The sequence below is a fragment of the Neopelma chrysocephalum genome, unplaced genomic scaffold, assembly GCF_003984885.1.
Source record: "Neopelma chrysocephalum unplaced genomic scaffold, ASM398488v2 Primary Assembly neopelma1_188, whole genome shotgun sequence".
NCBI lineage: Eukaryota > Metazoa > Chordata > Aves > Passeriformes > Pipridae > Neopelma > Neopelma chrysocephalum.
The window spans coordinates 2,205,989-2,227,720 of record NW_020897850.1 but is presented as its reverse complement, the minus strand read 5'-3'; the positions used below and the strand labels follow the sequence as shown (position 1 = coordinate 2,227,720).

Sequence of the window (21,732 nt, the reverse complement as noted above, 5' to 3'; positions counted from 1 at the left end):
CAGGTGCTCTTCCAGTTAAATGTGAGTACATTTTATAGATGATTCCAGGGAGAAAAATTGTGACTATATAATCTCTGAATTTTGTCTTTTTATTTATATATTTAACTGTTTTTCTCCTAGTATTCCTCCTTTTCTGATATTTCTGAGAGTAAGTCAAAATAATCCCCAAGTAGCAAAGTTTAAGGCTGAAAATAATTAAGCTGTCAACAGAAGTGCTCAAGACTAAAGGGGAAAAACCAAAAGAGGATTCCATTAGGAGAATTTTTGTGGAAGGACTGTGACCAGAGAGCTTTGATGCTGTGGTGGATGGGTCTGGGAAAGTGCTTGTGTTCTTCAGGAGCCTGGTGTTGTAGTGGAAAGTTGTGGCTGGAGTTGCTCGTGCAGCAAGGCTCCCTCATTGCATTCCAGAAAGGACACAGCCAAGGAAGGAGTGTGATGTGGCTCACTCAGATGGAGAAATGATCTCTGGATAACCCTGGGGTGGGAGAAAAAAAAAAAGACATTCAGTAAAGCTGAACAAATGAAAAATCAGTTTTGTGATGATTTTTATTACAGAGAGGCTTATTTTCTGCTGCTGGTGTGTTGTGTCTTAGAGATGTGTTTCTTTATTTGCAGTAGTTTTTCCTCAATAAAATCCCCAAATTCCAGAGTGGTTTGGGTTGGGAGGGACCTTAAAGCTCCTCCAGTCCCACCCCTACCATGGGCAGGGACACCTTCCACTAGCCCAGGTTGCTCCAAACCCCGTCCATCCTGGCCTTGGACACTTCTAGGGATGGGGCAGCCACAGCTTCTCTGGGCAACCTGTGCCAGGGCCTCACCACCCTCACAGGGAAGAATTTCTTCCTAAAAAAATTTAAAAATACAGAATAAGAAATAGAATTAATAAGGAACTTTGCAATTCTGCGTGTTTTTCTAGCTGGTTGTTAATCAAACGCCTCCTTTCATTTCTGCCACGTCAAAGCAATTTTTAAAATATTTCTTTGAAGGGAAATCTAACATAATGGATGCTGTCAGCTTTCTGCTGTGTGAGAAGACAGCCAATTTGAGAGTTAAAAGTGTTCGGGAGCTCATTCACGGGGCACACGTTGGGCGACCCGTCTCTTCCACAGCCAGTGTGAAGATGGTGTACTGTGAGGAAGATGGGGAAGAGAAGACATTTTCAAGAGTTATCCGTGGTAGGTGGAAGAGACTGCTGCAATCCTGTCTGATGTATAAAGACAGATGTATAAATGATGTATAAATGGAGATAAGAAATACTCAACTCGGAATTTCAGATGCCCAGTGTCATTTCGGAGCTGGGTGGGTTAATACTTCAGTATTAATACATGGTTTGGTAGTGGTATAAATGAAAAAACATACTGGGGCCAATGAGTTAAAAGATTCAACAAGTGATTATTATATGTTCTTTGCTCTGTGTGTATCTGTAGATATTCCCTTGGGATCTGTAGAGGGAAATTGGGGGCTGAAACCTTGCTGCAGGCACGAGCACTGGGGCACATCAGTGCCATTTGAAAGTGTGAAACTAGGGTTTTCATACAGCAAACTGGAATTATTGAGAGGAATACAGGAGTCATTGAAATCTATTTTCTCCTTTGAGGAAATTGCTCCGTTAAACTGCTCTACTGGTTTAGTTCTTTTCCGGTGGGTTTTGTGTTGCAGCCGTTTCCAGTAGTAATTTTTTTTCCTTTCCTCCTTTAGGCAGTTGTACTGAATTTTTTTTCAATGACAAGGCTGTCAGCCGATCTGCTTATGTGTCAGAGCTGGAAAAAATAGGCATTCTTGTCAAGGCCAGGAATTGCCTTATTTTCCAGGTGAGCATTCAAGGTACTTTGTAAGGAAAATAAAAGCCTCTGAGGTTATTATTTCATAGATACACAGTTATCTGTTTGATAGAAAAGAGGGCACCCTTAGCTGACTACAAGCCAATATATTTTTTTCCTGACCTCAACCAAGAACTACAAGACTACAAAATAAAAATAATGGGGTTTGTGTGTACATGAGTGCACTCGTAAGAAAGAAGCTAATCTGGAAGAAATTGTGGGCTTGTATTATTCAAAGGATATAAAAAAATACGTGTATCTATAATTGCTTAGTGTGTTCAATTCTAGACGTGTTAGGAAAAAAGGAATTTCATCTTAAAACACTTCCATCAGTAAAGATGCATCAAAGTGTAAAGGATATTTTGGTTCAGATTGAGGGATTGAAAATTCTGCTGGGCTGTTAGTTCCCAAGAATTTAATGACATGGGTCAGAAGTGCCTTAGCCTTGTGATGAACACGTTGCACAAAATTATCTTCCTTACAGTTGCTGAGGGAGACTCCTGAGGAAGAACTGATTTTTTCCCTCTTACAGAAACATTTATAATATAAACAGAGATCCATCTGTACTACAAGCTCCTAAAGAAATTCATTAGGCAACAGAAGGATCTGCAGTGCTGCATTATTTACTTTTTTGGGGCCATTTTGTTTTAGGGAACAGTAGAATCGATTGCAATGAAGAAGCCCAAGGAGAGAACTCAGCTTTTTGAACGAATCAGTAACTCATGGGAATTGGCCGAAGAATATGAACGAAAAAAGAAGAAAATGCAGCAAGCAGAAGAGGATGCACAGTTTAATTATAACAAGAAAAAAAGTGTTGCAGCAGAACGAAAACAAGCAAAGATAGAGAAGGAGGAGGTAACTCAGTTGTTCCTTTTTTTGGTTGTAAAGATACCAGATTTTTATCAGATCTTTTATGGGCTTAAATACAGGTGGTTTTTGTTTGTTTTTTTTAAAAAAACAACCACACATTTCTGCTGTGCTTGATCTAGGGTTTTTTTTTTCACTATGGCATACTATATAATAATTTGGTATCATTTAAAAGGGTGGAGGAATACATATAATGATATCTAAATAAATGAAAGCACAGGTTTGCTAATATGATTAATATAAGTATTGATTTAAATGTTTGAGTTTTATGATTAGTGCACATTGCTGGAATTACAGCTCCTGGTACAGCATCTTATTTCAGTTTGGGCTTGAAATTAGACTGATAATGATGGGAAATCATTTTTATAAACCATAAATGAAATTTTAATGTTGGTAGGCAGAGCATTACCAGATGCTAATCAAGGACCTGTATGAAGAAAGGATACAGCTGAAGCTTTTTCTGCTTTATCACAATGAAAAAGACATTGGCTTCCTGAAAAACAGTTTGGATGAAAAGAATATGGAGGCTTATACCAAGAAAGAGTCTCTTTCTGCAGCAGAAGATTCATTTAAAGCCAAGAAAAAAGCCCTTGGTGTACTAAACAGGGACCTACAGCATATGGAAAAAGAAATGAAGTAGGTTTTCCATTCAGATTCTGTGCTAGTTGAATGAAAGCGTGATCTGCACTGGGAATTGCTTGGCAGGTGTGCATCTCCTGTTGCACACATGGGTGAGAACCCAGTGCTCTGGAGGTCAGTTTGTGGTTCACTAAAGTGATACCTAGACATGGTTTTCACCTCCCTCACCATGCCCAGGTTGTCAGTAATTTCATTATAAAAATACCTGTTTGCTATTACACTTCAGAAGGTTATGCTTCACTTCCTAAATGACTATTTTCAGTGGATATTAAAAAAAAAATCCCCACAGTGGAAACCCCTGGGTACAGCCACAGCCTTGCTGTTGAAACCTGTTTGCAGGTGTGGCTGGGAGGGAGGGCTCTTCTTTTCTCTCCTCCCTCTCTCCCCTGTCCTTTGCTCCTTTTTGCTGCGTGGTTCTGTTGTTTTGTCTGTGTTTTGTGGTTGTTGGCTGGTTGGGTTGTTTGTTTTGGGGTTGTTTTTGGTTTTGTTTTTTAGGACTCTGGAAGCATCACTGATTCAGCAGAGACCCCTCTATATAAAAGCAAAGGAAAACACGTCCTACCAAATCAAGAAAGTAGAAATGTCTAAAAAATCCCTGAGGGACAAGGAGAAACAGTGTGATAAGGAAAAGCAGAACATAAAAGAGCTAGAGATAGAACTGAGTGATATTGAGAAGGCGTGGAGAGCGTTTGAGGAGAAAGCTGAAGAGGAGATAAAGCAGAGAGCAGCACGTGTTGAGCTGGGAGACAGTCAGGTGAACTGGGAAGCCCAAAAGCACTGGTTACTAGACAAGTCCAAAAATCCCCCCCCCCAAATCACAGGGAAACCATTATTTCACCAATGACCTGTAATTTCTGGTGGTCTTTCTGTTCTTGAGCTCAAACCAAACCAAAATTGCAAGTTTTGTGTAGAGACATGGTACCCTGTGGGAGGGCAGGACAGGAAATATCCAGCAGGGTGAGAGCATGACAAAGTAGGCAATTGCTGCTTGAGGCTGGAACAACATGAATCTTCCCACTTTCCAGGGGGTTAATTTATGACTTATTTGTTTTTGTCCAGCTGGAGCGTTACAGAGAGCTGAAGGAAACAGCAAGAAAGAAAGTTGGTACATTAACCCAGCAGATGGAGAAACTTCATTGGGAGGATAAAGGAGATCAAGAAAGGCTGAAACTTAATCGGAGGAAGAAAAATGAAGTCAAGGTATTTGTGTCAAACTAGAGTTGTGTTTGAAGGAGAAAAATGTGTGTTTTTCTGGAAACCTTGTCTTCTTTTGGCCTTCCTGCTTTTTTTTCCACCTGCTAACCTTGCAGTTTTGTCACCTGCTAAGAAGTTACAGAGGCAACAAGCATTTCTTTAGCATTTAGTTATGGAGTCCAGGTTTGGGGGAGACTCCTTATGTTCAGAGAACTTAGTCTCTTCTGATGGATTTTTATGAGCAATAAAGTTCCTAACACCTCAATCTTGTACATATTAACGTGCTTCTATTTACTTCTGAAGTACTAGTTAGTAGGAAAATGTGGTTGGTATCTTCAAGTGAAATAAATTCTATTGCCTGTGCTTCTAAAAGTGGGTAAGTCCCATTGCATTGTTGAGAAAGGAATAAGGGATTCCTGAGAATTCTCATACCCTTATCTCATGGATATTGCAGCAGGTGCATAAAGAGGTTGACTCTCCATCCCTAGAGCTATTCAAAAGGTCACAAGAATTTCAGGAATTAAATTAAGGCTTAAGAAAATGAATAGGTAACACGATTTTTGTCTTTTCGTTTGCTGTAATTAGTGTATGTTTTTTTAAAGGGAGTAACTGAAAATACTTGTTTCACTGCTGGTTTTTAATTTGAGTGGGTTTTTTTACTAGAGTTTTGTGTCAGTTTAGAAGCTCTGTGCCTGCTTCTTTGTGTGTCCTTAGGAAAAACATATTGATGTAGGGCCAAGAAAAGCACCTCTTTTGTTTTAACACCTATAATTTACTAATTCTGTGTTTAAAGATCTTTTAAGTGTTAGTGTCATGATTCTCTGTCGTAAAGAGGCTTTCCGTAAGCTGTAGCTGAACATGAAAAATCCAGTAATGGCCTTGATAAAACAATTTCCCTTTATTATTCATGGTGCAATTTGGCATCTGTTATTGCAAAAGAGATGCTGTCACTTCAGTGTGAGTTACCAGCCAGGAGGAAAAGATCTGCCTCAGTGCTTGTTGTGAATTAAGTGCTCTCTATCTTGCTGTAAGCTGTGGTTTTCTGGTTTGTTTTGGACACGTTCTGTTTGTGACTGCATAGGAAATCATAAAGCAGACTGTGGAACAGATAGAGGAGCATAAGAAACGCATTGAGAAGTTGGAAGAATATGCCAAGTTGTGCAGGTACGTGTGAAAAATTAAAAGCTCCTTTGATTTCTTGTGTATTAGATATTGTCAAAATAACACAGCACATTTCTAATTGTTTCTAATTATTTTCTTTAAAATTCTAATAGGAGTTAGAATTCTTACTAATTCTGCTTAATAGCTTATTAAAGTAATATGGCTATTAAAGTAGCTGCCAAAATGAAGTAGGAAGTATTATGACTAATCCATATTTTATTTGAAGCAGTTCTGTAATTACTTCTAATTTCTTGCAAATTATGTCACTATGGGTATGGAGCTGTTAGTGGACAAATTTAGCAAGGGAGCGGGGCAGTTCTGTAGCTGTGCTGCTCTAGAAAGCATTAATACTTACCTGGGTCTTGTCTTCTGCCTGGTTTGTACTCCTTGTGAGGTAAGGTGACTGCAGAATGACCTTAATTGATGCTGGAAGTGTCTATAAATAGAATAATGCTTTTTATTTGTGCTCCTGTCCGAAGCGAGTCGTTAGCAGAGAAAAAACAGCAGGAGGAGCTGCTGGCTGAGGAGATTGAGACCTCAACAGTGAGAATGGCTGAAGTGAATGAGGAGCTGAACAAACTAGTTGGGGAGCTGCAGAATGCCAGGATGGATTACCACGAGGGCAGGAGGGAGCAGATGAGAGCAGAGATCCTGGAGAGTCTCAAAAGGCTGTACCCGGATTCTGTGGTAATGGCATGGCCTTATTCCAATGCTTTATTTTAGAGCTGAGAGTTCTGCCTTAGGCTGAGGAAACAGCTGGGGTAAATTGGACAGGCTGGATCCCAGAGGATCATAGTAGGCCAGGAATTTCCAGTAGATGAAACGTGAAATACCTGAGACAACACCGTGAAAGACCTGTCACAGCTCATGCCAGTTGTCTCTTCATTTGTTTGAGTTTGATAAGGATGGAACTGTACATCTGCAGGAAGAGACCAGTAGCTACATGTCAACAAGCAGAAAAACTGTTCTTGCATGAATTCAAGGGTTATGGTGTTCAAAGTGGGCATCAGTAGGTTCAGTCCTTCAGAAAAAGCTCAACTGTGCTTGTAAGGACAGAAAGGGAAAAAAAGATCTTTTGGGAGCATGTACAACAAAGAGCTAATTAGTTTTACTTAATGCTGTTACTTAATGATTATTTGGACTGTGCAGTACAAGAAAAAGTGATTTTATTCTGTTTATGCTACTAAAATAAGCAGATACTTCTTTTTTGGGTTGAAACTGGAATAGTGCCTCTCTTGCTGCCATTTTCCAGTTCTATTTTTTTAAGACTTTATGGTCATTTTAAGATTTTACCGGGTATTAGATACTTGCTTTCTCTCCAAAAAAGATGCTTAGCTAACTTTGTCACTGTCTTATGCTTCTGGAATTGTGTGCTAGAGATTCTCAGTAAAACTTTGAGATACATAACTGGAACCTCAGAGAAAAAATTAGATGCCCTCAGAAGGCATACTTTGCATGTTGGGTTGATGCCTGCTTCAATTTCTGGTTTTTCTGATGCACAGCCATTGTGAGAGAGTGCAGCTGGTAGATGTGTAACACATTTTCCTCTTACTGCTTCAGTCTCTTGTGTGCAGAAATACTATTCCATGTCTAAAGTAGCATATTAATATTTCTCAATATTTTAATCTTCAGTTTGGAAGATTGCTTGACCTGTGTCATCCTATCCATAAAAAATACCAGCTTGCTGTTACCAAGGTGTTCAGCAGATACATGACTGCTATTGTTGTTGCCACTCAGAAAACAGCAAGGGATTGTATTCAGTTCCTGAAACAAGAACGGGCCGAACCCGAAACGTTTCTTGCTTTGGATTACCTTGATGTGAGTACATTTTTCTTTCTCCTGTCATCAGCAAGTTCATACACTTGTAAATCTTGATACTGGGTCATTTAAGCTTAACAAAAGTAGGCTTAAGTGTGAAGGCACAGGACTTGGGAAGTGAATTTCGTGGGGCTCTTGTTGGCCCACTGCTCCAGCCTGCTGAGGTCCCTCTGGATTAGTGTCTGGCATATCAGTCATTCCTCCCATTTGTGTCATCAGCAGATTGCTGATTGTCCTCCTCCTTGTCCCTTTTTGAGCACAGGAGTGACACTGGTGTGTCCCTGATCCTCAGGCATCCCTTGCAGTTACCTGCACGTCCCGTGCCCAGACCTCTCAGATTTGGGCCTGCTTTATGGGGACAGCAGGAATTCCAGGCACTGCTGCTTTGCTTTCCAGGTCAAGCCAATCAACGAGAAGCTGAGGGAGGTGAAGGGAGCTAAACTGCTGGTGGATGTTGTGCAAACCCCATTTGCTCCACTGAAAAGGGTGATTCAGTTTGTGAGTGGGAACAGCCTGGTGTGTGAGACAGTGAAGGAGGCCAAACACATCGCCTTTGATGGACCAGTGAGGCTCAAGGTGAGGAGCTGCACTTTGCTGCACGTGTTTCCCACTGCAGTCATGGGTTTGATGCCATTTAAACCATTCTTTTCTACATGTGTTGTGAAGGATTGCAGATGAACACAGAGTGGTGCTGTGCTGTCTAGTCCCACACAAACAAACCACCAGATACTTCACGTGGTTGTGTTTGCCTCTGTCTGGTAGGAAGTCTAAGTGGTTTCCTGGGAAAAGGGGGAGGCAAATTGGAGGATAGTTAAGAGTCCAAATATGCTTCTTCATATGGTCCTTGTGATAAGGAGGATGAATGAAGGAGGGATAATCCTGCACTTAAAACGGCCTGATTTAGAAACTCTGACTTTATCTTGTGAGGTTTTCTTTGAAGAAATGCTTTCAAAAATCTTTAAAATATCTGCCAGAATCTGTTGGTTGTAGATGTGGACCGTGTTAAGGACTGGAAGCTTCTCTGTTACTTCCTGCAGTTGCCTCTTCTTATTCATACCTGTGTTGCTGCAGACAGTCTTTTATGCACTTAGTGTAAACCTTTTAAAATCTTGATTAAAACAGCTTGAAGTTGAAGGTGAGTGTGAAATCACGTTTACTTGGAATCAGGTCCCTAAAGCACCCATGTTCTTCCCTGAAATTTGCTCTTCCTGGGTACAAACAGGCTGTTTTCCTCTCCTCCATTATCATGGTGCTTGGTTTGTTCTACTGAGCCAGACAGAACCTTCTAAGTGCCAGTGTACACACAAGTGTCTTCTATTAGTTTTCTAAATGCAAAGAAACGGTACAATTTCATTTCCTTTTCTGATCAGTTCTAGTAGTACTAAAATGTGATTAGTGCTAAGAAACAACAGGCATTTTCTGTGGTTTCATGTATCTCATGTTAGCAGGTTTGGAACATGAGAAAACATTGAAGTCCAAATGTGGCTGTTGCTTGTTTAACTGCCATATCTTGGGCACTACTTCATGGGGTGTTTTGGCTGATTTTGTTAAGATTTGGGTTTAATTTTTTTTTTCCTTCCAGACAGTGTCTCTTGATGGAACTTTATTTTTGAAATCTGGAGTGATTTCTGGAGGATCCAGTGATTTAAGATTTAAAGCTAGATGTTGGGATGATAAAGAAATGAATAAAATGAAAGAAAGAAGGGATAGCTTGATTCATGAGTTAAAGGTAGGTCTCTTAATAGCACTTACTGCAAAAGTCATGGAAGTGTAGAAGTTGTCTGACTCAATTCAGCTCTGGGAAGGGGATTTTCTGAAGAGGTGATTTTCAAAACTTGTAGATGATGCAGACAGGGCACAGTAGCTGTTTATTCTCTTCCAATTAATAATTATCAGCTGTGCATCTTGTCCTCAGCTGATGGAGTGGTTCACAGATGGAGAACCAGGATAACACTCTTGGTCCAAGCTGCCTCCAGGAAAAAGAGCTGCTGTTCCAAGTACCTGGAGACTTGTAGTGAGCAAAGATGATGTGGTCTGTCAGCATGAGAGTATTTGCATGGACCAAAACCTTCCAGTGTAAAACTATGTCATACCTCTACTGCTTGTTTCTGTGAGAGGGATGGAGTAGGAATTTAGGAATCTGCAAGCGGATGCTTTCTGTGGAGAAGTAAATCCGTTACAAAATTCCTGTTGAGTGTGACCAGTGCTGTCAGCCTTTACCTTGAATGACGCCTGTGTCAGTGAGGTTAAAATCTGCCAAGGACTCATTTTCCAGGAGGTCACCTCTTGTTTACAGTGCTTTTTCTCCCATCCCAACCCTTCCCCAGACCCTGATGAAGACCAAGCGTAAGGAGGCCGACCTGAAGCAGCTGCGTGCCCAGAGCCACGGGACCCAGACCCGGCTCAAATACTCCCAGAGTGAGCTGGACCTCATTAAAAAGAAACACCTTGCAAATCTCTACATGGTATTCTACCACCTCTTATTCATTCTGAGGTTTAATAATTGTATTTTTTAAGCTGTCATGACCTGTGAAGTAAATGCAGCAGTCACGACTGAGTTTACGATTGATAAAATACAAAAAGCAAGATTATAAAGTACTTTACGTGAGCCTTTTTCGATTTTTAGTTTTTAAATTTCAATTTCTGGTAGCTTGGTATATCATTTAGTAACCTTCAGAAGCCTGTAAGTCAAAGTGCGCTTTATGTGGTGCCTAATTTGCTTTTCTGCTCATTCAAACTAATCATTGCATGCAAATTGGTAATAATAGTGGGTAAGTGGCATTTGGGAAGAAAATAAAGGTTTTCATCAGAAAAATACAGTTAATCTGGAACAGAGCTGTCTCTTAATTTCTAGAAAGTCGACCCTCCTGTTAAGAAAAATTACCATATTTTTCCTTTCTATCTAGGAAAAATCAAAGCTGGAAAGTGAACTGCTAAATATTGAGTCTCAGCATGACATGCTGAATGAAGGAATAGCACAAAGAAAAGCAAAAATAGAAGAATTTCAGACTAAAATTAATGAGGTAATGCCTTCTGTCAAAGCTGTGACAGCTTATGCTGTTGTGCTGCAGAAACTTTGTATGTTCCTGCTGACTTCTAGAACTTGGACAACTTTTAACTTTATAAACTTTGTTAACTACCTGTAAAGTTCTCTTAAAAGTTCGTTCAACCCATTAGGTTTCCTTTTAGGTAGGCTGTTGCTATTCTTCATTCAGTCCTGTCTCACACACTCTACCTAGTATTTGCCTGCTTAAATTTTTCATTAAAATCTTAGGACTGGTTTTGCCTGAGGCTTTTGTTAGTATGCACTGTATAATTAGGAAGTGAAATATTTCATGGCACTGTTTTTGCTGTGACTTTGCTGTAATTGGTACACAGTAATTAACATTTATGGATCCCTTGAAAGGATTAAAATGAAGAACTGAACTGCACCAAGAGACCTGTTGTATCTGATTAGTGTCCTGTCCAGCTTTCTCTTCTTCAGCTGGCTGGGAACAACAGGCAAAACCAGGGCAGTTAGTCACAGTGATTACTTTAATTGTCTTTGGAGTGACCAGGTGCTGTCAAGAAGAACTTAGATCAGAGTTACATCTTGCAGATCATGTGCCTTGTGTCTGGCATTTGGACTGAAAGAGTTATCGGAAAACTTCAAGTACAAATTACTTCTCAGTACTTGTTTGCTGTTTCTTAAAGTACCTTAAAAACCCAGCCTGCAGCATGAAGTGATTGTCCAAATATTTTACACCTCTGAGTGACTAAACATTTTTGTTTTTCCTTCATTTCTCTGTATTCCAAGGTTGAAGACGCTGTTTTCCGGGAATTCTGTGAAGAGATTGGTATAGAAAATATCCGTGTGTATGAACAGGAACACGTGAGGCAGCAAGAGGAGATTGCCAAGAGAAGGTGGTGTTTGGCACTGATATGTAAACCAGTAGATTGGGCACACTGGGACTTGGAAAACCCCAGCCCAGGAAATATCACCAAAGCCCAGGAGGCAGTAAAAGGTTCCCCTCTCACTGCAGGGGTTAGTTAGGGATTAGTGACACTGCTCTGCTTTGGGTTTATGAGACAGTTCAGAGTCAGTGACAGCTGGCAACAGACTTGGAAGGTCCCATTTGCTGTTTTGGTAGCACTGCTGTAGAAAAATAAAGCAAAGAATAGTTTTCTAAAACCCACGTTGAAAAATGGCACTATCCCAGGATGAGAACAGCATGAAGGGTCACGGATGTATCCAAAATCTTAAGGAGAACTGGGTGTAGGATGCAGGCATTTGGCATAGGAACATGATCTTAAGGACAGCAGGCTCTGAGGTTTCTCACAGGCAACCTCAACTAATATTTGTCTCCCAGGCACGTGTCACAGGCCCACAGATTTGTGCCTTAGTGAAGGAGAATGTTGAACTAGATCCTTCAACTCCAGTGTCACTTTGGATATTGATGTGGCCATATTAACTATTATCACTGCATCCTTGTGACTTCAGCATACCCACAGGATGTGGTGTGGTGGACCCACACCTCTGCAGGTTTTTGTGCTCACATGGAGGATACAAAAATGCAATCTGACTCCTCAGAGGGGAAATGTGCCTTGTCCCAGCTTACAGTCCCAGTTAGGAGCCTGCTCTGTCTGTGTTGATTTGAAGTGCTGTGCTTTGCCTAGGCTGGAGTTTGAGAGCCAGAAGAACCGACTGACTGCTCAGCTGGAGTATAATCGGGATCATCTCCAAAAAGTAACCAACTCGGTCAGCAAGTTGAGGGAGACTGTAAAGAAAGATGAAGCTGAGATTGTCAAGCTACGGGAGGTAACTGTGAAATCAGTCTCTGCCTCTGGGACTCTGCTGGGAGGAAAGAATGCACTGAGTTACAATATTTAATAAATGTGATGCTGAGTAATTCTGCAAGGGGTTCATTCAGTGCTGGCTTGGTAATTGTTTAAAAAAATGCAGATGCATTTTAACCTCAGAATAACCTGCCATGTTTGGGTACTTATTAATTATTAAAAATAACTTACTCAAAATTAAATCGTGTATTGTTGTGTGTACAGTTATATTGTGTTCAGTTATATGTGTTTAATTGATATGAAAGGCAACATATAACTACAGATAAAACCAGCAGCACTTGGCTCAGATTCATTAGAAGATTTCATAAGTGAGACTAAACAGCTCTGGTGCTTTACATCTTTAAGATACTTCACAGCCACTAATAGATTTAAGATAATTCCATGAAACCAGTTCAGATTTTTAGTTGACGTAATATGGATGGATTCCTCCTTCCCAGTGTTCTTGATTCCTTGTTGTGCTGATGGTGCTTGTTAAATCAACTATGCTTGTGGTACACAGGAAAGGGAAGGAGAAAAGATCTGTGATAGTGCTTTGAATAAAAAACAAAAGGGAAGTGTATAAAACTGCCACAAAGTGGGGGGAAAAAATCCCACAGAGCCTTTCAGATTTTGTGTTGTAACACATTTGAATGTAACAGATTTAAACTTATAACTCTTTCTTTCTGTGTAATAAGGCTCCACATCAAGAGTTTTGATGGGACGTTAAAAATGTAAACATTTTTATGCAGGATGAAGAGAAGCTTTTAATAAAAGTGAATGAAATGGTGGAGGAGCAGAAAGAACTTAAGGATAGATTAAGTGCTCATAAATCTCAGGTTACAAAAAGCCAAACTGAAGTTGAAGAGTTCAGAAGGAGGATGTTAACTCTTAATAGGTAATTCCTGCTTGTATTGCTGGGAAAATGGTTACTGTGATAATATTTAGAAGAGATTTGGTGCTCAGATATTTGGATTTCTCTTGTGTTTTCTTGTGAAAGACTTATTAGGAACATGGTGATTTGCATTTACAGTAGGTGTCAGTTTAACAGTGTTTCTAATTCAGTGTGAAGTTCCCAAAGGGTGTGTGATCACTTCATGGGAGTCATCCCATAAACTGTGTAGAATGATCTTATTATCTACCTCATGTTAGGTCTCTCTGTGATCTCTGAGCAATAGGGAGTGACTTGGGGTAAGTGTGTAGTAGTTTACATTTGACTGGGGGCATGTGTAGTCCCCTGGCAGTTTCACAGTTAATTTTGAGTTTATTGAAATTCCAATTCAATTAATTGGAATTTTTTTCTGATTTTATTGTTATTTTCTCCAGACTTTTCATGGGTTGGATACCTTAAACTGATATTAACTTTATTTTGTCCTATTGTTGTTTTAAATCAGCTGCTTTGGGGACAGATTAGACTTCAGTTTTGTTGTGCTTGCTGATTATTGATGTGCTTAATGTCTCTTAATCAGGAGTGTAAGATAAGTTTAAAACCCCTGTTGGCACAATGTGGTTAGTTAAACTTGGGGAATTTTCTATGAACTCATGGACTGTATGCCTAGGAATTCATGTCAGAGTGTGTCATTTAACCATGTAAGATATTACATTTCTGGGGCTGGTAACTTGATGCTATCACAGGAATTTATTGCAAAGAATCAAGCTGTGCTTCAAGGAGAGTAGTGATAGAAGAGACTTGGTGGAATGTCAGAAGGATCAAATCTCCCTCCATGTCCTGCAGAGCTGAACAGAACAGAGCTGTAGTTAGGGCAGGTGGGGTTTGAACAGAGTGAGCTTGTCAGTACTCTGAAACTCAGGCTCCCTCTGGAGTCCTGTGGGAGAATGGAGGGGATGGCACAAGTACAGCCCCGTTTTCCCCAGTTCCATGGGCATTGCAGGGGAAGGAGCCCTCGTAGTGCTTGGGGACTGGTTTTCATGCTGTGTTTATCATGCTGGATGTTTTTAGCAGTGATGCTTCTGCTCTTGAGTTGTTTTTGTTCCTTTTGTGCGTGTAGGGAAGCCACAAAACTGCAGAAGGAAGCTGCAGCTCTGGAAACTGCTCTGGAAGAGAAGAGACTAAAGAGACATAATCTGCTGCTTGAGTGCAAGGTGCAGGACTTGAAAATCAAGCTCCTGTTTGGAACACTGGATGACATCAGTGAAATAGAGGTACTTTAAAATGTTTACAGAAGGTAGATATCCTGGGGGAGCAGTTACTTAGTCATGGATTTAAAGATCCTCATTCTTTGCTTACAGGAATGTTTGTCTCCCATAGTAATGTTCAAACAAATGATGGTTTTCATGTGGTCAGGCCTCATTCATTCAAGGGAAGGGTTTTTGTTGCTTTTTGTAGGCAGAGATATTGTTGGCAAGTATTTTTGCTTGTGCTTGAGAAATATTCCTGTGAAATACCTAAAATCACCATGGTACAAGAAAATTGGTGTGAAGATGTGTAAGAGGACACACAGGGGCAGTTGAGAAATATAAATAAATGTGGCCTATACATGGATTGAGATCAGATTAGGTCAGTCATCCATAATATAAATGCTGTATAGGAAATGATCCTTTTGGCTTGAGTAGCTGCAGATATTCACAGAAATCAGGGATTGGCTAAGATGGAAACATTGCTGCTATCAGAGGTTTGACCCTCCTTCCAATCAGGAGATTTACAGTATGCTCATGGTTGTAACTACGCTACAAACAAATTGCTGCTGCTCTCATCTTGATTCAGACTGAGATTAGCAGATGTTTTCACCTTTGTTTAACAGGTGCATGCTTTAACTGGGCTCATGGGATCTTAACTGTTCACTCCCTCTGGGCCAGGGCAGGAGCCATGCAATACGTTTACCTTGTACTGTTTTACCACTGTCTCTTCATTTCAAGTCCTTTCAGTTAATTGGTGTAACAGTTTAAAAGTTAACTGCTGTACTTCTGAACTGGAATGTCCCTCGTCTTCCAGCTGGGAACTGAAACAGAAGACACCCAGACGACGTCAGGGATCTATGAGAGGGAAGAGAGAATTCAGGTGGACTACAGGAGCCTAGCAGAAGACCTGAAGGTGATCTTTTTGGTTTGAAATTATTGCAGATGGAGTGTTTGATTTTCATTTTGGTAAAAAATATTTTATTGGTTGAAATTACTTGTTCTTCACCCCTGTCTTTAAATGAAACACTGCTAAGCTGAAGTGCATGTGTCTGTGTGCTCTGGTTTTGTAGTCATATGTAGCATTGCTGTGGGGGATTTCTGGATGGGTCAGACTTTACCCTTAAAGCTTCCCTGAACCACAAACATGGAATTGAGGAAGAGTTAATATAACCTTGCTTTTTCTTCCTGCTTTACCTTCTGCCTTGAAGTTCCAACACTGTATGTTATGGCTCAGAACTCCAGGGCCCAAGGATGGCTGCTGGGGGTTGTTACCACTTCTCTCTGTGGTATTTGCAGAGACTGAGACTTCCCATCCTTCCCTCTCTAACAACCCATTAGGTCACATTTTCTTAGCAGGTTTTGTAATTTTTTTTTTCTTTTGAATCCTAAGAAAAGTAAGTAAACATCAGAGGCCAGGTACAGAGCAAAGGATGGATCTGTCATCACTGGAACTTGTCTCCAAGAATTCCCTGAGAACCTGCCTTTGAAGGTCTTCTTTACAGATCAAGTAGTGAAGCACTTGTATTGTGAAGTGAGGGAAGGGAGTTGCCTCTCTGTTTTTAAAGGTCTTGTGGAAGAATACTGAGGACCTCATAGATTATTGTGAGAACTAAGACCCTAGAGTGGCATTTTTTCGTTGTTTCCAGTTAAAGCTGTCAGTGAGTGGGGTAGTTGTCTCAGAAACCACAAGTGCTCACCATGTGTGTTGAAGTGTCTTGGCCTATGAGCCCATTAGGTCACTCCAGGATTCCTTTTTCTTCAGGAGCTGGAATCTGAGAAGGATATCGAGGCTCGTCTGAAGCAGATGCAGCAGGAGATGAAAGCTAAGGAGAGCACTCTGCTGAAGACAGCTGCTCCCAACCTGAGGGCAGTGGAGAAACTGCAGATCGCTCGGGGCAAGTTCCAGGAGTCCATAGACGGTAACAGTCCTTCATGTCCATCTCTTTTGGGACTCAGAGTTTGCACCCTAGTGGAAATTCCTCTTCCCTGCTGGCTTTGCCTCTTTCAGATACTAAGGTATTCTTTTGTGCTCAAGTGTTATCTCAGTTATTTTTTAATTATTTGTAAACAATTTTTTAACATAGACGTGAGTATGCAGTTGAAATACAGATTGAATGATTGGAAAGAGACTTTGTTGTCTGAGTGACATCATAAAGTATTTTCACTTGCTTTGTGAAAATGACTGACTTTTAATCTTAAAACTGTTTCAATTTTTCCTACATAATGGAACTGTGTATGTTGTGCAGAAGTCAGACACGAGCATTTCTTCAAACTGATGGGTATCCTCAGAGAGCATTGCAGACATGAGCACAGGAAGGGTTCTGGAGCTGTACCAGGTCAATGCTGGAGCTGCTTAGGGCTGCCCAGCTTCCAGAAGGAATTAGGAGAACAATTTTGTTCCTTGCTCCAATCAAATATGGCGTAGAGCAGATGGAATGCACCACAACTTCTCAGGTTTTGGGGCCTCCATTTGAAAGGTTTCAGAGGAAGGAAACTCCTGGTATTGGTATTGCTCCCTGTAAATGTATTTTTTTTCTGCAGTAAGTGTTTTGCTTGATGCTGCTTATGGTACCCAGCATAGATTTGTTCTGTGTGTTTGCTCAGAGGCTTCTTACAGAGGAATTCCTGTGATCTTTTTTCCTCAGCTTTTGAGAGCAGCAGGAAGGAGGCCAGAACGTGCAGGCAGGAATTTGAGGAGGTGAAAAAGAGGAGGTATGAGCTGTTCAGCAGGTGCTTTGAACACGCCTCCATAGCCATTGACAGGATCTACAAGAAGCTGTGCAGGAACACCAGTGCTCAGGTGGGTCATGACCTAAGAGGCCTCACTGGATGCTTTGTTACCAAAGCAACACTTGGGCTTTGCAAACACAATCTCAGTCCTGGAGAAGGAAATGGCAGAAATAACAAAGATGCAGGAGTTCAGGGTCAGAGAAGGGAGATGACAAGCCAAAGCATGTTGGACATTAGACAGAGAAAGGTAATCTCTTAATAAAACTGGGAACTGCTCAGAGTGGAGTAGTTTTACTCTTTTTGTGTTTATCAGACTTAAAAATTATCAGGACACAAATGTGAAATGTAACTGATAATTCATTCATAGATAACACTGGTTTGCACATCTAGTGATACCAATAATAAGCAGTTAAAAACTGTCATTAATACAGACAAAACTCAAAATCATAAATCAGTGTTTTGTACAAGGTCTTGAAGCTCTGTGTATCCCACTTAAATATTTAGGAAACACAGACATAATAAGTTTGCAGCTTTTAAGAAACATGTAGAAAAATTGTCCCACAATTATCTTTGTTACTGTGCCTGTATTAATGCCAAAAGTGAAGAGGGAACTCCCTAATGCTTTGGTTACATCAAGTTCCATAGACTGTGGAGTGTTTAAAGGGTTCAGGATTGGATTCTTTTCTGTTTTAAAACATCAGATTCATCAGATTCTGTGTTTTCCCTCAACATGTTGTATATTGGTTTGGTTTTCTTCTGCTGTGTCTGTGACCCAAGAGGAGACATATGAAGTCAGGGTTAAGTGTGGAAATTTCTCTTTTATCTGTCTCCCCCTGTGCAGAGGGGAAGAGGCTTTATTCTTTTATTGTTTCTTTTATTAATGGGAAAAACAAACCATGTAGCAGAGATCTTACCCATTGTACTTTTTAGTGGTTTGGAAATATGATAATTCCTTTAAAATAACACTTTCAATTTTTGGCCTTGGGAACCAGGATACAAAGTATAGAGAAAGGCTGCTTGTATTAGTCTTTCTCCAGCTCAAAGCTGGGCTCTGTAAAGCTAACCTTCCACAAAAAAGGCTAATTTTGCAAGTGTATTGTCTTCCAAGCTAAAGAAACAAAGCTGCTTTTTAAGTCTAAAACTTTAATAACTAAAAAAAAAACCCAGTTACATAAAGGGTGATAAAATCAAGTTCGTTCAGTAGTTGAAAGTGTGCAAAAAACAAATAGGTGGTGCCATTTCCAAACTGCTTTTGTTAATGAGCCTCCTGGTTCCTTAACAAAACCATATTCCCTGGGAATTTGGTCATTTCTGCATTAGCTCAGGCAGTATTTAAACCCGTTAACAGTGCCATGTGTGTGTTTCCAGGCCTTCCTGAGCCTGGAGAATCCCGAGGAGCCCTATCTGGAAGGCATTGGCTTCAACTGTGTGGCCCCAGGCAAGCGCTTCATGCCCATGGACTGTTTGTCAGGAGGGGAGAAAACCGTGGCAGCCCTGGCCCTTGTGTTTGCCATACACAGGTAAAAATACTGCCCTGGGACTGTCCAGGGGGGGAAAAGTACTGTGGGATTCTCCAAGGAACTGCCTGAGTAAGTGGCAGGAAGAGAGACAGTGTTCCATTTACAAACACGTTAAAAAAACCTGCTAATGGAGTATTCAAGCGTTACTAAAGTTCTTATTCTTTACCTTATTCTTTGCCTGTCATGACTTTAATATTATAAATGTAGAATTTTATGTTAATTCTGAACTGTTAATTAAGTTGTGTATTATTTAATCTTGCATGTTAAGTAATATCTAATTATTTCATTAAAATAAATATAAATGTAACATTGCAAGATATTATCACAATTTTATTAGAGAGTAAGTAATTAGAATGTTTGTCAACATTTTGGCTTCTAAGTGCAAAATACTGTCTTGCCTCCTGCAGCTTTAGGCCAGCACCTTTCTTTATTTTGGATGAGATAGATGCTGCCCTGGACAACTCAAACATTGATAAAGTAAGTTATCCTTTATCAGTATCTGACACCTTTTGTAGAAGGGTGGCTGCTTGGACTGCAGGGTGTTGGGATGCAGAGATTGATTGCCCTGACTGAACCTGGTTTAAATTAGATTAGGTTTAGGGCTGAAGTGATGGTTGTGTGAGATACCAGACATGGGAGAGGTTTAAATGCCTCAATCTAAGCATGTTTGATCAGTGCCCAAGCTGGGAATGTGAGGAGAGGTGAGGAGGGTGAAGGTGTGAGCTGTGCTGTGTAACTAAGTCTCTTTCCATTCTTTCAGTTTGAGGGTTTATTAAAGCAGATCTGCAGTAAATGGAACTATACTGGGAAATGAATGTGAATTCTGTAACTTACTAAAGGCAGTTCTTCCATTAAAAAATTATTTCCATGTCAAGTAGATAAAACTGTCCAGGCAGAGGGATTATTAAAAATGGACTGGTTTTCCTTTAGGCAGCATTTCATTTATATTGAGGGACACTGCTTTACTCAGTCACCAGTTCATAACTTAGTTTGTACCTTTATTTTGCATTATCATTGAGAAACATGCTGTTGTCTGCAGTGAACTGATACATATTTCAGATCTTATTATGTAGCCAGTAACAAACTTTACACACCTTTTTTTTTTTTTACATATTCAGGAATTTCCACTTTCCTTTGTAGTTATATTAGGTGGAACTGCTTTTCATTGGCACAGACCTCTTTCTTTAACTTTATTCACTGGAGTAAATGATTTTGTTTGGTGTTCTCAAAAAGCAGCAGATCTGAGGGGTTGTCTTGAGACCATGGCAAGTATCTGGCTTAAGTGTTGTTTATTTCTCATTTTACCCAGTTTATTTCATGATGGAATTGTGCAGCTCTCCCAGTTCAGTTCCCTGATCCCAGCGTGGTTTCAGGCTGCCAGAACTGACTGAGGAAATATTTGCTTTCCTTCCAAAGGTCTCGAGTTTCATCAGGGAACAGGCCCACGAGCAGTTCCAAATGATAGTGATTTCCCTGAAGGAGGAGTTCTTCTGCAAGGCAGACGCCTTGCTTGGAGTGTGTCCAGAGGTAAGGATCCATTGGGACCAGGTTTTGTTCAGTGATGCTGGGGGGTGGTGTGGCAGTGCTGGTTCCCAGCTGCAGTGTTGGGTGCTGGGTGTGCCCTGCTGGGCAGGGACAGGCTCCGGGGAATGTCCTGGGGGAGCTCGGGCTCGGTGTCATCTCTGACACTTATGAAATGCTGATTTCTAGTAAGAGAAACGTGTTCCCTGGTGTGATCTCCCCCTTCCCAGCACGACGACATCATGTTCAGCAAAGTGCTGACCGTGGATCTCACCGAGTTCCCGGAGCAGGAACAGCAGGACAGAGCAGAGAAGCCCAGACGCAGCTCTGTGCTGGGGTAGCACGTGGGCAGAGCCAGGGGACAGCAACAGCAACGGGGTTCACAGCTGACTGTGACCAATGTGAGTTGGAACGTGGCTGTTGGAGGTTGATTTGGCAATGTTCACTTTCCAAGGGAAGCAGTTTTGCAGAACAGTCCTGGAAGGAGCTGTTCCTCCTTCGTGCAGTTTGGTTGAGGGGCGAGAGCGCCCGAGGTTGTTGCTGAGGTTGTGCCCACTGACACACAAAGTTCTCTCCCAGTGTTCTGGGGTGTTTGGGCTGTAAAGATGAAGGGTGCAAGTTCATTAGCACAGCATCCCCAAGCTGGGGTACAGAGCACTGTTTGAGGGAGATGGAATCACTTCATCTGGCCTGTGTTCCCCCTCTGTGTGTGCTAAAGAGCTTCCCATGGTTTATGGTTGTTCATAATAATTGTAATGTTCACAGAGCACGTTCCTTTTGTCCCCCAGCCTGCCCACACACACCTGCCTTGTCGTGTGCTGGGAGCCCTGGGCTTGTCCTTCCTGCTGGGCACACAGGAACATTCCAACCCCATTTATGTGCCCACTGCTCCTGCAGGCAGATGTTCATCAAACACTTGTGTTACTGCCACGCTTTGTTAATAAATGAATTTGAGGCATGAATTTATGTCAGTGCCTTCATTGAGAATCCAGTGACAGACGTGGAAAGACCTCTGGCAGTGTGAAGGGTGGATGGAGGAGCAGCCTCAGTGGTGTCCAAAGGTCTCTGACCTACAGCAGTCTGGGTGCTGCTAATACACAAGTCCTGGTTTGTTTGGGGGGTTTTAACCATTTGCTGGGAACAGGTGGTTGAGACAGAAAAATGCAGTGAAGAAAGGAACAGCCTGAAGAACGGGGACAGCTGCCACACAGGAACAGTTTACTTTAAATATTGTATTGAGAGAGTGTATGTCACCTTCAGAGATGTCCTTCCAAATTTGTTACACAGCTTGAGCAAAACAGGGTAATGTCATGGTCAACAGGTTGGTTTTCAGTAAGCATCTTACTCCCATTTAAAAAAAAAAAAAGGTTATGAGTGAAGTAGAAAAAGAGCCCTGGGCAATGGAATCACAAACAGCCTTGAAAATGCCCCTCTGTAGGATCAGCTTTTCCAAGCCACTCCAGTAATAACTGTGTCTGTGTGGTGCCCCAGTGGGAGAAGTACCAGTCCCT

The 21,732-nt window shown here is 41.1% G+C and overlaps 1 protein-coding gene across 1 annotated transcript in view; it reads left to right on the top strand.

Moving 5' to 3' along the window:
- The window catches only part of SMC1B (structural maintenance of chromosomes 1B), a 21,959-nt gene extending 901 nt beyond the window's left edge, over nucleotides 1-21,058 (top strand). Inside the window, exons 2-25 of the mRNA XM_027702505.1 lie at nucleotides 987-1,175; nucleotides 1,699-1,811; nucleotides 2,472-2,675; nucleotides 3,085-3,323; nucleotides 3,822-4,080; nucleotides 4,386-4,526; nucleotides 5,602-5,684; nucleotides 6,161-6,368; nucleotides 7,314-7,499; nucleotides 7,896-8,075; nucleotides 9,082-9,228; nucleotides 9,827-9,964; nucleotides 10,406-10,522; nucleotides 11,296-11,402; nucleotides 12,156-12,297; nucleotides 13,064-13,209; nucleotides 14,321-14,474; nucleotides 15,265-15,363; nucleotides 16,213-16,369; nucleotides 17,096-17,250; nucleotides 18,549-18,700; nucleotides 19,108-19,177; nucleotides 20,117-20,227; nucleotides 20,452-21,058. Coding sequence (XP_027558306.1) covers nucleotides 987-1,175; nucleotides 1,699-1,811; nucleotides 2,472-2,675; nucleotides 3,085-3,323; nucleotides 3,822-4,080; nucleotides 4,386-4,526; nucleotides 5,602-5,684; nucleotides 6,161-6,368; nucleotides 7,314-7,499; nucleotides 7,896-8,075; nucleotides 9,082-9,228; nucleotides 9,827-9,964; nucleotides 10,406-10,522; nucleotides 11,296-11,402; nucleotides 12,156-12,297; nucleotides 13,064-13,209; nucleotides 14,321-14,474; nucleotides 15,265-15,363; nucleotides 16,213-16,369; nucleotides 17,096-17,250; nucleotides 18,549-18,700; nucleotides 19,108-19,177; nucleotides 20,117-20,227; nucleotides 20,452-20,562 — 3,608 coding nt within the window. The 3' untranslated portion in view covers nucleotides 20,563-21,058. The remainder of the gene's footprint in view (nucleotides 1-986; nucleotides 1,176-1,698; nucleotides 1,812-2,471; nucleotides 2,676-3,084; nucleotides 3,324-3,821; nucleotides 4,081-4,385; nucleotides 4,527-5,601; nucleotides 5,685-6,160; nucleotides 6,369-7,313; nucleotides 7,500-7,895; nucleotides 8,076-9,081; nucleotides 9,229-9,826; nucleotides 9,965-10,405; nucleotides 10,523-11,295; nucleotides 11,403-12,155; nucleotides 12,298-13,063; nucleotides 13,210-14,320; nucleotides 14,475-15,264; nucleotides 15,364-16,212; nucleotides 16,370-17,095; nucleotides 17,251-18,548; nucleotides 18,701-19,107; nucleotides 19,178-20,116; nucleotides 20,228-20,451) is intronic.
- The last annotated feature ends 674 nt before the right edge of the window (nucleotides 21,059-21,732 follow it).